General features: G+C 50.6%; 1 protein-coding gene across 1 annotated transcript; it reads right to left on the reverse strand.

Moving 5' to 3' along the window:
- Positions 1-317: 317 nt before the first annotated feature.
- Positions 318-3576, reverse strand: LOC123927139 (caprin-1-like). Its single transcript, XM_045981659.1, has one exon. It carries the CDS (start codon positions 3574-3576, stop codon positions 1447-1449), a length of 2130 nt encoding a protein of 709 aa, XP_045837615.1. The 3' UTR covers positions 318-1446.
- Positions 3577-15281: the final 11705 nt, after the last annotated feature.

A 15281-nucleotide genomic window follows, 5' to 3' on the forward strand; every position in this document is an offset into this window, starting at 1 on the left:
AGTCAAGGTGGGATATGACAAGCAGCATTAAGTTCATAGGCACACAGAACTAGTGCTCAAACTGCTAGCACAAATTCCAACAGTACATAAATTACTAAACTGTCATCTCCATCAAACTTGTGACTCTCCCTATGCATCTAAGTGAAGGAATCACCACTTTGAATATAAATGCCTCCATGAGAAAAAGGTAATTCAATTAGGGTTAGACAAAAGATAAATGCAACTATAGAAATAGCTGCTGGAGATAACCATAAAATTTGAAACACTAACAGTGCATGGGGTGAACCACATAAGCTGCTAGCTGTTGAACACCAGTGTTTCAAGATACAACTTTTATAAACATGTTTTATTTGTTTTGCTTATACCATCAGAACTGAGACTACTGTCTGTCATTTCCCTAAAATAGGGAAATCAATCTAAAACACATACTGGTGCTTTGCAAAAGATAGCAATTTAAAAGGGTGGTAGCAGCAGGCATTTGCTATTTTTCTTTTGAAAACCTTCAGGCTGCAGGAAAAACATGTGACCAAGAGTGTTATGATTATCCATTAGATATTTTCATCAGTACCTATACCAATTTAGGTGACAATACAGCAAGATTCAAGGATTAGTGACAGACAATGTACATTATAAGGAATGATATATAGTACCAATCCTTACAAAAGTCATTGTCGAAGAAACTGTTAAGTGTTCAAAAAGGTATCTAAATACTTCACATTAAGTACAGAAGCGGCCATCCAGATTACATCCCGTATTTGTTGCATATTTTTCAAAAAGTGCCAATCAAAGCCTAATTTTGCATTTTGGCTTTGTCTTATACAGTATCAGCTGTTAAAAAGCAATTTACATGTGTTTTTAACCACAGTCGTTTGGCCAGAGGATGAATAGTGCTGTGTCAAAGCTGGTAGCCAGCCTTTTATATTAAGGGCCCATGCATAATTTGGTATGCATCTAACGTTCAGTGCTCCAATTTAACTGGAAAAGCTGTGAAATGCAGTTGTTCTGCCAAACCACACTCCACTCCTCCTCGAAGGGAAATATTTTAGTTTTGTCAGTTACCACTGAATAACTCTAGGGCTGATTTATAGATTTTGTCCAATGTCAAAAGTCAATCTTGCTTTTTCCAAGCCACTTCAAATAACTATGGAGATATCACCCTGTAAAGTGTATTATGTTTTACTCCTAAGCAAGGGTGAGGAATCTGAGTATCATGTGCAAGACTCAAGATGACGCTTAGGACAGAACATGCAGAATAAAAATAGTTTCCTTCCATATCCAGGTAATATGAAGCTGACAATTGTAGTCCTGTCTTTATGGGATGAAAACAGTCCCTTTACAATAAGTTTCCTGAAAGGGAGAACAAATAGATAATAACTCTTCTGGTAACATATTATGGTACACTGGCCAGTGTGTTTTTGGCATTTAAACATAATCCTGTGAATCAGATTAATTCACTTGCTGAGTGTTCATTTGCGGCATCCCTCTGTTGGGTCTTGGGGGCCCTCCACGACCTCGTGGGGCTCCCCGTGGTCCACTCTGCTCAGATCCTCGCTTGAAATTCTGCTGATATCCATCCCGCTGATAGCCAGAGTAGTCCCGGGGAGCACTGAACTGAGATTGTGTGTAACCACTGTTTGGAGTGTTAGAGAATGAAGGGCGGTAACCATCATATCCTCCTCTGAATCCATTGGCAGGGCCCCTATATCCATTCATCAAGCCTCTAGCACCACGGGAACCACCACGAGACACACCACGACTGTTGTAATACGGCTGACTGCTACGTGGAAATCCAGTGTTCTGCTGGGGAGGCTGCTGGTGGTTACCAGTCACCTGATGAGGCTGGTCCTGGGAACCATGGTAGGTTCCAACCACTGTTTGAAGCTGTTCTTGCTGAAGGTCTGTTTGTTCTACTTGGTGAGGCTGACTAGAAAAGCTCTGGTTGTAACTGGGCTGGTACTGATTTTGCTCTTTCAAAGTTTCTGGTTCATTAACAGGAGGAACTGGGGCATTCATATTGAACACCGTTTGCATGGATTGGAATGGAGCTGCATTTACATTGATTCCACTGCTATGTAATGGTTTGCTTGTCCCAGCCTGGAACACCTGAGGCTGAGAAGCAGCCAGAAGGGAAGATGATGCTGTAGTCTGGTCTGTATTTAAGGAGATTGTTGCCTGAATCTGGTCAATTGGTTCCTTTTGTGGTCGCTGCTCTGTAGCGTGAGAAGGCTGGTACAAGGGTTGAGGTGCTGTGTACCCTTCACTTGTGGATGAAACCAAAGGAACCTGTGTAGCTTCTGGTTGTACCGGAACTTGATTAGGCTGAGCAAGTCTAGATTCAGAATGAACCGGAGGGCAAACCAGCTGGGGCATGTCCATGTTTTGTGTCGGATTCATAGGCTGTGCAGATACAATGGCAGGATCAAGAGTCTGGTTTTCAAAATCCAGCATTGAATCCTGTATGAAATTATAGGGCCCCTGCATTTGCGCCATAAGGTCTTGGACTCGCTGTCTTCTCACAACGGGATCTGCCTGAGCCACTGGAGTCAAAGAGTGGGGCTCTGGCACTGAAGGAGATGCAGCCTGAGGTTGCTGCTGGAGTGAATTTACCACCTCAACTGTTTCGACTGTCCACTCATCTACCTGCTCCTTTTCACCACTGCTGAACTGTGTTTCTGCCATAAATTGTCTATTTACATACTCTGTTGATTCAACTTCACTTTGTTCAGTGTATTCTTCTGCTGGCTCAGGTTCAGCTTCAGCTACCTGGTCTTCAGCTGTAGGTGCTGAAGCTGCCTCTTCTTCCTCACACAGCCCATTCTGGCGGTTGTGGGTGCTGTCAAAGTAGTTTGACTGGAAAACACGCTCAACAATTTCCTTTAGAGCTTTATAGGTTGTTCCACATACAGATTTTTCCTTTCCTTCCAGCAAGTCCCATAGGTGAATGGAAGCATGTTCATACTGCTCATTCAACCTTAAGCTCATGTCCCGTTCAGGGTCTGCTAATTTGTAGAATTCATCCAACAATGACAATTCCTCTTCAGACAATATTGGCACTCCATTCAAACCTTGCTTCAGGTCAGTTCTCACCTCATCATCTCCCAATTTGTCCAAAACATACTGGAGCTCAAGTACAGTTTTTAAACGTTTTTGTTCGGCTTCTTCTCTCATAAGCTGCTCCCGACGCGCTGTCTTCTTTATTGTTTTCTGAATATCTTGACTTAATGCCATGAAACTCCTCTGTAATTCTTTCGCAAACTCCAAGTTATTTGTGACTTCCTGGTACTTAGATACGGCATCCAGCTGATCTTGATTAAGCCTTTCCCCTTTGTTCATTCGTTCCTGGTAATCATCAAGCTTGCCCTTTTTCTTCTCCAGGTTCCGAAGTTTCTTGTCGATTACCCCGAGGATCTGCTTCATGGCTTCGGTCTGGACAGCACCGGTGCCAGTTGCGGGGTGCTGGGAAGCCGGCGCAGCTGCCCCGGCCCCCGCCTCACTCCCGGAGGAACCCGACGGGGGTGGCGGTCCGGACGACTTGCTGCCGCTGCCGCTTCGGCTGTGGCTGGTGGCTGAGAGCATCTTTAGACCGTGAGAGGAGAGAAAGAAAAAGCGGGAGGAAGGAGGACAAGAGCGGCGAGTCAGGCTGCGGACGGGGCGAGACGCGGGACAAAAAGCGCAGCCGGCGGGAGCCTGCGCGAGCGGGTGGGGGTGGGGGAAGGGGCTGGAAGTTCGGTTTTAAAGCTGGAGAGCGTCTGGGCAGAATTCAATCTTCCTACATTTTGCAAAAGAGAATTATTGGCAATAACAACAGGTTTTCTGCTCTCTCCTGAGTCACTCGCTTCAAATGCAGAAATATTTACCACAATGGCGGGAAAACAGCCCAAAGGGAAGCCATCATATAAACGCGGACCAGCGGTACCCGGAGGAGAGTTTTCCGTAAGCACACGCATGGGTTTCCAGATGTCTCTTTAGTCATGTGGTGGGTTATCTCGAATTACGGGATGACTACTGGTAACCCAGCCATCCTACAATGTGAACGCCCTCGTTTGCACACCCCAGACGTCGAGGTCCCTACACCTGCTCGGCCAAATCAGCTGCCGCCCAAGAGACCAACGGCCTGTTCGAGACCAAGAAAATGCAGCCTGTTTGCACAACACACACGACTGTGCTGAGCAAAGCGAGGTGGGCTGATGTTTCCCCAACACCCAAGCTGGGCTCAGTTTGCCCTAGAAGCACCCGTGACCCCCAGCAGAGCTGAGCGGTGGACCTCCAGGTCTGTGAGCAGTGGGAGCAACCTCCCGTGTCTCTCTCAGAGCTCGGTATTGCAGGGAAGGGGGAAGCTCTAATTCATTTCAGATGACACTGACAGCTGCCAGTAAGGATCCCTTCTGTGATCTGTCATATTTGTGCTGAGTCACCACAGGAAAAATCGTGGGAGTTTATCCTGCTACCTTTTTTCCTCTTTGGTGAAGTATGAAAAGGGAAAAATGTGTTGATAGTTTGGTGTTGTTTTTTTTTTTTTTCTTTAAGCAAAATCCAAGTAAGAACATTTAGAACCATGTGAAAGAGAGGCTGCTCACCTGATCACATGTGTTCTGCTAGAAACGGGCAAGCCATCAGCCCCAAACTACATCGGCACCCAGGAGAGGTGCCCACTGAACGTGCTTCTGGCTCCAGAGTGGGGCATCCAAGGGAGGGGATCAGTGCCGTGCAGGGGATGAAGTTTTGGGGCTGGCTTGGCTCCAATAGCCAGAGTTGGGGTGCTCTGGGTTTCTACTGTGAGGTCAGGACCTAAATGGGATCCTGGAGATGAAACATAAGGAAAACATAACTCCTGATCTGGAAACAAAAGTATGAGCCAATGTGGTACATGGCTTATTGATTGCCTGTGCCAATCTCTTGATCTCTTGGAGAACAAGAAAAGCTGGTGAGTGACACCGTCTGGGCTGTGTGATGGAGATGAGGGGGACAGACTGGCCGGCCACCTGACTACGGAAAGAATGGGACTTACATCCTCTCCTGATGCAGTTCCCCATGGCCTCCCACCTGGGCAAGATGGAACAGGCAAGCCTGGCTCCCTGCTCCACTCCTGTTCCTATAACCCATTCTCTGCGGGTAGCACGGGGGTTCTCAGAAATCCCAATCGATGGTGTGTTCCTGCTTAAGACCTTCCAAAGCCTTCCCAGTAAGAATGGAACCCAGATTCCTGCGGACCTCTCTATCTGCAAACAGCCTCCTTCCTCTGATTCACCATGCCCAGCCACGAGGACTGCTTGTCCTTTGAGGACGTCTGGTGCATCCTCGTTTCAGTCCCTCTGCCTGTGCTGCTCTCTCTGCCAGAAATGCTCAGACTCAGGGCCTGAACCCAACCTCCTCAACCCCCAGGACCTGTCCTGAGCTCACAGTCAAAGCAGCAAACAGTCCCCATCACACCACCCTGCTTTCCTCTCTGGATCGCGCTCCCCTGCATGAAATCATCTTGCCCATGTATTTACTTGAGGGTTTTGCCTCTCCTCCTAGAATGTGACTCAATGAGAAGAGGAGAATATGAGCATAAATGCCAGGAAAGCACTGGGTCGAAGCAGGGGCTCAATAAACATTTGCTGGACGGAAGAGCAGAGTGTGCGTAAGCGTGACCCCGAGGAAACAGGTACCTTGCACAGCTCCCCGTTTGGGTCCCGGGTCTTTCTTCGCCACCGTGGCGCCCGCCTTTGCTACACACAGAAGTCACTGTGAAGGGCAGGACCCCCTCCTCAGGAGACACCAATGGTGGACACCCCGACCGCCGTCTTTCTTGCTCCCCACTTGACCCCCAAGTGTACGGATGACTCCAACTCTTCTTGTAATTGTAGTTAAAGGTGAAAGTCAACCGGGCAGAGTGGGCTCTCGGTCAGAGGAGACACATAAATCAGCAGCAGCGTCCCAGTGAGGACGCCCGACGCTGTTCCAGACCCGGCGCCCAGGTCCTCCCACGGGTAGGGCTTCTGCATCGACACCGGCTTCTCTCAGCTCCCACTACATTCCGCTGTGTAGAAACAAACCCTGACGGTTCAGTGAAACATTCTATCCCCCGTGAAACATGACTAGGGAATCACGGGGATAACAATGCACGTAAACACTGGAGGGTCTGGGTTTCGGCAGAGTAATACGTGCTACGTGGTATCAGGAGGCTTCAAAGCTACTCTGGGTAAGGGAAGAAAGAAGAGAATGGCATGCTGTCCGTTGTCCGCTTCCCCGGGGGAGAACCATCCCGCGGACAGAGGCAGGCGTCCTCTGACAGGTCAGTAAGAAGGGAGACAAGGAAGGCTGGCACAAAACGCACGTACACATCTACTCAGGTTTCTCATCGGGAGAATGTTAAGTCTTAGGGGAATTTGAACATTCACCAAGGCAAAGCCCAGACTGAAGACAACAGAGAGAGCGTCTCTGCACCCAGAGTCATGGTACGTGAGGGGCTCTACCCCAGGCTCCTCAGACAGTCTCACTTGCCACCCAACAGGATGGAGCATCAGGACTCATGCAGGTCCCCAGCTCTACTGGCAAACCAGCCTGCTTCAAGGCAGTGTGCCCCCACCTTGAGATTCAGTGACTCACCCTCCTGTAGTGCTGCTGATTTTGACCCTGACCTCATATCACCAATTCTAGATGCAGGAAAGCCTTACCCTGAGTATGTGTCTACGAATTTGTGTTAGCATTACAGAGATCACCAAGAAATAAAAATATTAATGCCAAATACAGGACACCAGGAAACAAGGATTCAGCCCAAAGTGGCAAAATGAAAACCTAATATAAGAAATGTCAGAATGGGGGCTCCTGGGTGGCTCAGTGGGTTAAGCTGCTGCCTTCGGCTCAGGTCATGATCCCAGGGTCCTGGGATCGAGCACCCCATTGGGCTCTCTGCTCCGCGGGGAGCCTGCTTCCTCCTCTCTCTCTGCCTGCTGCTCTACTTGTGATGTCTCTCTCTCTCTGTGTCAAATAAATAAATAAAATATTTTTTAAAAAAAGAAATGTCAGAATGTATAGAACTTCATAAATTAATAAGCAAGAGGGAAAAGCACCACTTCCTTCTTTATGAGTTGGCTGTTTGGCCCCTGGCTACCTTGTCACCGGGAAAAAATGGCAAAGCTAAACCCAAGAATACTGGAGGACATTCACAAGAAAGGAACAGACATGAAATGCCCCCAAGTTGCTGCTCTCTTTCCATTTTAGCAACCTTAATGTACATCCGTGTTTTACTCTAAATTACCTCGAATCTTTTTGGGATGTAGACAGAAGAAGAAAGACAAACAAATATGGAAAACCTGAAAGACTAGCTAAGCCATTCCCAATGCTGAAGCAGTTCCAGGGAAAATGTGTGAACTGGGGGCATAATCAACAGGATTCTCCCTCACTGCGATCCCGGAGGGAGGGAAGCCTTGGGGCGAGGACCTTCACGGAGACTGTGGACCATGGAAATACACAGAGCAACCAAGGCCCGTCCTAGCGCTGCTGGGAGGCCAGCATGAGCTCCTCTCCCTCCACTGGGCGCTCCCTCCCCCTGCACCACCGCTCTTGGAGAACTGGCAGGGAGTCCCGGGACCGCTGGGGTCTGTCACACCACCACAGCTCTGTCCAGAAGCCGGCGGCGTGCTCTCTTCACTCCTCACATGGGGAAAATCCTTTACATCTAAGTCTGGATTTCAGGGAGCCTCTCGCAGCTGTGCCCCTACAGAGGTTAGCCTCCTGTTCCTCCAGCTGATGGGACTGACTGCTGTCGCAGCGACCGGCACTCTGCCATGTGAGACACATGCAACGGCCCGTGCCCTCTTGGAGCAGAAAGTCTAGGAAGGACACATCAAAATTCACTCCTTTGACAGGACGCCTGGGCGGCTGAGGCAGCTGAGTGTCTGCCTCTTGGTCTCGGCTCAGGTCATGATCTCGGGGCCGTGAGGTCAGGCCCTGCATCGGGCTCTGTGCTCAGCAAGGAGTCGGCTAGAGTGTCTCTGCCCCTCCCCCTGCTCGCACATGTGTACACAAACACTCTCTCTCTCTCAAATAAATCTTAAATAAAGGGATCTTTGAAAGGCACAGCCACCAGAAGAGTGACTAACAGTTTGAGCCAAGATGCCAGAACAGAGATGACATGGAGGCCACCCGCAGCATGTTAGTGAGCAAGATTCCCCCCTTGTCACAAGCCCTGAGGGTCTGGGGTCATCTGCTCCTGCAACCATAACCTCCTGATGCTGACCGATGGCAGACGGTGGAAGGTTTTTATGCCACAATGGGGGTGCAGGATGCAGGGACACGGGAATAATTACACAAACTCTTGCTGCAAGATCTCACACACACGCACACACACACACACGCACACGCACACACACACGTGCACACGCACACGCACACACACAAGCACACATCTGCACGTGTATTTTCCCACATAACTATCTAAGAGTTCTAGTTAAATATTGTTCTTTTTATGTTCTTGGCTCCCAGACAACCTCTTGATATCATCGGAATGAAAATTTCTTTTTGGCAACAATGACTAACCTGGAGTTTCTTTGACCTTAATTCACAGGCCTTCAGCATCTCGTGTTCTGGCCTAGAACAGGTATCACCGACTCTTCCGCGTGACACCTGCCAGGTGAAAACAGTCCTCGGGAACACAACGCATCCCAGACAAACAAACAAATGCTCACTCTGCAGGGGCGGCTGCTGCGAGGGCGCCCACCTCTGAGGCGATCTCACAAACCGGCACACATGGGCACCCGCAGAAAGCGGAGGTCGACTCCTCACGGTCCATCTACTTAGTGACTAACGTGGTCATCTGTGAGGGTCAGAGAGAACGCAGACTGGACAGCATCAGGCCATGGCTGCCTGATTTCAAATATTTAGGATTCTTTGAGTCCTTAAAAAAAATAAATAAAGGCTCACTGTACAACTGGGTAAATTTCACTTAAGATGCCTCCTCTGTGTCCAACCCGGATTGCCAGGCAGAACTGTAGAACAGGGATCCTTCACACGTGAATCCATCTGCCTTTCCTAACCAGGTGCCCCCAGGCCCGGGGGTCTGGGGGAAGCACTGTCAAGTCCAGAGATGACCAGAGGGGTGGCCGCATGGGGTCATCACCTTCTGCATCTGGCTTCCAACCAAGGCAGAGCAAATGGTCTGATTTCTAATGTCTGATCGTTATAACCTGCGGTCTCGCGGGAAGCTGGAGCACACTGGCCTTCAGACCCGAGGCGCGGAGCTGGCTGTCATCCATAATCCGGCACAATGTCAATTCAGCCGATGGGCCTCACGCACGACAGCCTGTGCATTTTAAACAATTTTACGAGCCCTAGGCCCTTGGATTAAACAATCAGGCTTCAGTACGCACCCCGCCATCCCCTAGAGCCCAGGCCAGAAAAGGCGCCCCTAGTCCTTGGGAAACACTTATCCCGAAGCCTGCTCGGGGGAGGTGGGCGGGCCTGAGCCCTGCACACTTGGTCTGGGCACCACACAAGCTTCCACTGTGCGCCTTGAAGATGTCCTGCACCAAACATGGTCATATAAACGTAGCCAGCAGACGGGTTCACGAGACCTCCACAAGTCCCTTCCCATTACTCAGCGTCTATTAATAGCACACAGCAATTAACCAACAATGGTGCTTTCCACTGTGGGGGGCAAGCTTCGCGCGGGTGATGTACTTGCCAGTGTACTTGTCTGCCAGTTCCCGAGGCTGCCGGGACTCACGATCCGAGCTCCTTCCTCAACCTGAGTTCGTGTTAAGTAAATATGTGCACATGGACACGCGGGAAGCCTTCTCCTGGCTGTTCAGCAAACAACGGTAATGCCACGTTTTGGCTATTTCCCAGCTCCCCGACTGGGTCACGGTTAAGCCCTAAGACTGTTTTCTTTGTCACTGGAGTCATCTCTTTCTGCCCTGAGTTCACTCAGCTGAAGTGAAAATTCAATAAAACAACAACTGACATCCACGGGACCCAGCGATGGGCTGCGTTTGGTGCCAAACACCGTCCCACCTCTCTATGCATCACAGCCAAGGGCAACACCGCCACCAGTAACGTTTCCTCCTGCGAAACGTGGGAAGATTCCTGGAGGCACCGGCAACACCAGCTGCTGGATGGAGCGCACGTGCCCGGGGCTTCCCCTTCGTCACCCAGATCAGGAAGGGCACTAATGCACAGCGGGGGACCCTCCCTCTCAGGAGGAGGGACGGCCGGACCTGGGGTTTTCTCGAACGCCTCCTCTCGGGACCTCATAGGGCTGTGGCCACTTGCCGCTGCCGCGCTGTGGAAAACCGTCTGTGCCATGGAAGACACAAGGAAACACCTCAAGAGTTCACAGTCTACACTTGATCATGGCGCTCTGGTTGGCGTGGACCTCACTGGGCCCAGCACAAGACAGGATAATTCAGACTCACTGTGCACGGCTCTACAAGGAAGGGGCAGCAAACATAACCAAAATGGGCCACAACCATGCTTCATTTTAGGGCGTACTCTCAAGGATTGGTCCAGCGATGGTTTTATGATGAGTGCATTTTAATACCAGTTCTCACAGGACCAGATCTGGGAAATTCAAAACGCCATGCCACGGACCAACCCCTTTGGCAATACCCCAACAGACAGCACCTAACCTTGCTTTACTCCCCCAAATGGTGGCTTCCTTACATGGTAAACAGGGGCATCGGCTGCTGCCAGCGCTGGAAGGCCCTGGGGTGAGGGACTCGTCTGTGAACATCTCCTGGATGGCAGCCGTGCGTTTCTGAGATCTCTGGGCCAGAGCGACTCTCCTCCTCTAACCACCTGCTGTACCCCAGATGTCTGTCCCTCCCTCGCTCATTCTCCTTCCGCACCTCTGGACCCTCTTGCTGGGATGACTTATATTGTGTTGTTGCACAGTATTTTCCAGTCGCCCCTTCAATTTCAGGTTTTAATGATGGATTACACTTACCTGGGATTTTAAATTATGTCAAAGAGGCTTTCTGGGAATTACGATTTCTTAATTAACTCATCTTCTTAAACTCACTAATACTCTTTATATTCATAAAATGAGCCTGGAAACAATGATATGGCATTTAAAATCTGCAAGCAAGTAACTCTTTAAAGGTTGTGACTAATTCTGAGGGCTTTTCCCTTCCGACACCCTAAACTGGCTGCTGTAGATGGGGTGCTGAATTCACCGCTCTGACCCGGCAGGGGGAGGGGTCCCTTCTCAAGTGCTCCATCAGACGATGAATCACTCCGAGCCGTACAATACCCAGCCATGCCCAGGAGGGAGGGGGTCTGGCTTGAGGAGACACCAGGATGCCCACATCATAGGTCTTGGGCAAAGCAAGAAGACAGAGCTCTTCTGGAGAACACGTCTTTACAGACAGAACACACACCCTTCGTCATCCTCCCACTTCCCTTCTCGCTCAAGTCTTCTTCACAATCACTCGATCTGCCAAAATGGAATGCCCTCCTTTGAGGTCCTAGGTGCAGGAAGAGGCTTTTTCTCTCATTCTAAACCTCCGATTTTCTTCTCCTCAACTGCATCCCAATGTCCTTCCTTAAAGTACCCTTTTAAAGAGTTTTGAAGCAAAGTGCGTGGAAAAGCAAGGGTTGAACAACTGCTCTACAAAATGGCTGTTGTTTCTCTCCTTGGTCAAACTAAAAAGGCAAACCTTGCCCTATGGCTTTCTTGCAGACAGCTAGAGGTGACTCCAGCCTTCAAATCTCTCCTTGTGCTTGGCTTCTTTGTGAGCCCCGTCACTCTCCTGTCCAGCCCTGTGACTGAAACCTTGCAAAAGACCCCAGTGAGGAGTTGGAGTCCTTGGATATTTGCCCGGTTAATAAGAAAATAGTAAAGGCCATTGTGAAATAACCAAACTAAATAGCCCCCTTCAGTTTGAGAAAACTAGAAACTCTGGGGCAGAAACTCACACATTTCAAAATTATCAGAGGAAGGAAGGAAGGAGCGCCATTTCTGTCTTCACAGCAGTGCAAGTCATCGGTGCAGCATGGGGTCAGAGAGTAGGAAAAAGCCATACAGTAAAGGAAATATCGCAGCTCAAAGAAATAAAAATATCAAAGATGACAGAGGTCACAGAATGGGATGTCAAAATTCCCAAACAAAGATTACAAGGCACCATGGTGTGAAAGAGTAGGGGGAACGCCCTTAGAAGACAGACAGATGATATACTCTTGAAACATGGGAGAAAATTCAGGATTAGACCCAAGGGTATTGCTACCATCATTACCATCTTCATCACCATCACCATCATCATCACTGTCATTATCACCATCGTCTTCATCACCATCTTTGCTATCTGCATCATCATCACCATCACCATCATCCTCACCATCATCCTCACCACCATCATCTTCAACACCAGCATCACCATCACCACCATTACCATCACCATCATCATCACCATCTCCTTACCAGCATCATCACCATCACCATCACCACCATCATCAGTACCATCATCGTCATCATGACCACCAGCAGACCATCATCATCATCATCACCACCATCACCACCATCAGACCGTCATCATCATCACCACCATCACCACCATCAGACTGTCATCATCATCACTACCATCATCATCATCACCATAACCATCATGACCACCATACCAATCATCATCATTATCACCATCATCACCATAACCATCATTACCATCACCACCATCATCTTCAACACCAGTATCATTATCACCAACGCCAATATTACCACCATTACCACCATCATCATCATCATCACCATCACCGCCACCATCACCACCCAACAAAGCACTCTGCCAGCCATACTCAAGAAAACAGCTGATCAGGCTCTCAGGCATCCCCGGAAGGTATTTGCCTGCACTACCCTGCTTCACCGTGAAGCCCCAGCCCCTCAGAGAACAACAGTGGCTCACCCAGGGCAAGGAGAGCTGAGCCAGGGTTCCACCCCTCCCACCCATTTCCTCAGGCCTCACAGAGAGAGAGGGAGCATGGCTATTTCCTATCTTGACTGAGGCTAAAATCCCAGTGCCACTCAGACTGTCTGTCCTCACCACTCCACTCATGAGTGGCTTCACCTCTAAGGGGTTTTGTTGCCATGGAAGAGAGACAGGAAGGCAAGAGAGACCCTTACCTATAAGGTCTCACAGCAAACATAGAGCAAACAGGGCCCAGGACTGCAGAGTCAGCTGAGAGTCAGTGACTTGGACCCACCTGCCCTCTGCAGGAAGGACTGGCGATTCTACATCAACAACCTCCCCTGATGTGGATTAAAAAGAGCTGGTCTCTGCACATACAGAATCCTGGAAGGCACTGGCCTCCTCCCCACAAATGTTAGTGAGGCACTACTGTGCGCACAGGATTGGCACTAACCAAGGGAGGGGATCCTTCCTGGAAGGGGACAAAGGGATCGAAGAAAGACCAGGTACTGTGTTGGGGAACAGGTGCCAGGAGATAACAGGCCCCTGAGGATAACTGGATTTAAGACCATCAGTGCTGATGGTGGAGGAGGAAGCACACCTACTGTGTGCTGGGCACCGGGCCATGCTTTACACACGTGTCGTCACAGTGCATCCTCAGGCTAACCTGTGGGGGAGGCGGATGCTGTGTTGACCCCTGCTGGGTAGATAAGAAAGACGATTGTCTTCTGGACCTCACTGCCTGGAAGGGGGGGGTCATTTTGGGTCTCATGGGATTTAGACAGGCCTAGATGGAGAAGGCACCCCAAAAAGGAGATGCGCCCAGCAGGGGAGATCAACAGAGCCACACCCCTCCTCCAGGACACATCCAGGCCAGGTAAGGAGGAAAAGGTAGGCGAGCTGCTACGAGGCAACAGTGGTGGGGGAGGGGGTTCTGGTTTCATCGGGAGACAGGCTAAGTCAGGGCTGATTGTCCACAGACACGCACATCTAGCACTAGGACTCTAATCAGATTAGAGACGGAGTCCCCAGCAAGTACAGACAGCAGCGGGGGACCAGCTCCTACCAAAGTCACCCTGGAAATGCCCACCCACCCGAGACAGGAGGCAAGAGCCCTCTATGCCTTCCTCCCAAAAACTGCCAGGAGTACACTGTGGCCTCTGGCTCCTGGGCCCGTTACCCCTCATGTGCTCCAGACATCACAGAAGCACAGGAAAGGTGCAAGTAAGATTTCTAAATATGAGACCGATCCACTGGGATCATATAGAGCTCTGTCTGCGTCTTACCCCTAAGTTTCCCAACAAGTGAATGCAATTCCCTTCCATCTCCCTTGGGCTGGATCACGGCAACCCTGGCTGTTAGGCGGACCACAGATGGAACTGCTGACTCGGCCCTGCCCATCCTCCAAAACTGGTAGGGCCGCTGGGGTCAGAATCGATAGAAACACACTCACAGCCGTCCACAGCCATGCAGCCTCTGCTCGTGCCTTCGTGCAGGGGATGGTGCTAAGCCCAGACTTCCCAAGGGACAGGGAATTGCCAGATACACTTCATCTCATTAGCGGCCCGGAGCTGTGCTATCGCTGCCGCCGCGCTTCTTAACAAGACGCAGGATGCCTCTTGCATCTACCGGGGTCTCTGAGACTCCGTGGTGATGGGAGGCTCCGGGGCTCCTGCACCTGCTTCGGGGGGGGGGGGGGGGGCGGTCTGGGAGTCCATCTTCGTTCTCCTTCTGGGCGTGTTTCCTGGACAGGGTGTGGTCTTCCGCTCTGCCCCTGGAAGGCACGTCTCCTTTCCACACCACAAGGCAAGTGCCCAGTGGGGGGGGGGGGGGCGGGTTGGGGCATCTCCCTCACAATCACTTCGAGCTCCCGAGTCCCCAGACAAGAGGAGGCAGGGCAAGCCCAGGGAGTCATGGTATCGCTCCACGCCTCTCCACCCAGTGGGGCCAAGCACCGAGCAGAGAGCAGCCAGCAAACAGACACATCTCTGCCACAGCGTGTCCCTTCGCAGTGAGGACAGCAGACAACAAACAAACCTAGCAACAGGGGGGTGGTTTCAGGGTCTGACGAGTGCCCTGCAGCCCCAGGAAGACCATGGGTGCAGGGAGTGGTGCGGGCGGCAGGGCTCAGGTGGACCGCTTCAGACACGCGATACCCACCAAGGGGGCGTCTGAGCTGAGACCTGAGAGGACATCAACTTGGGGAGTCAGGAGAAGGGCACCAGGGGCCGAGCAGAGTCATTGGGCAGGCCGACTCCCGCAGGGGCGAGGGGAGGGGAGCCGGGGGGAGACCGGCGGGGTTGTGCACTTGAATGGACGTGTGGGTCACATTCCGGGCCGTGGGAGCTGGGGTCCTGGACACCAGGCATTATTCCAGCAGTTTCACAGGAATATAACTCA

The sequence above is a fragment of the Meles meles genome, chromosome 16 (assembly GCF_922984935.1).
Source record: "Meles meles chromosome 16, mMelMel3.1 paternal haplotype, whole genome shotgun sequence".
In the NCBI taxonomy this organism is placed as follows: Eukaryota; Metazoa; Chordata; class Mammalia; order Carnivora; family Mustelidae; genus Meles; species Meles meles.

What these genes read in the sequence shown, in the direction of transcription:
- LOC123927139 (XM_045981659.1), bottom strand. Translation starts at nt 3,576, where the DNA reads ATGCTCTCAGCCACCAGCCACAGCCGAAGCGGCAGCGGCAGCAAGTCG.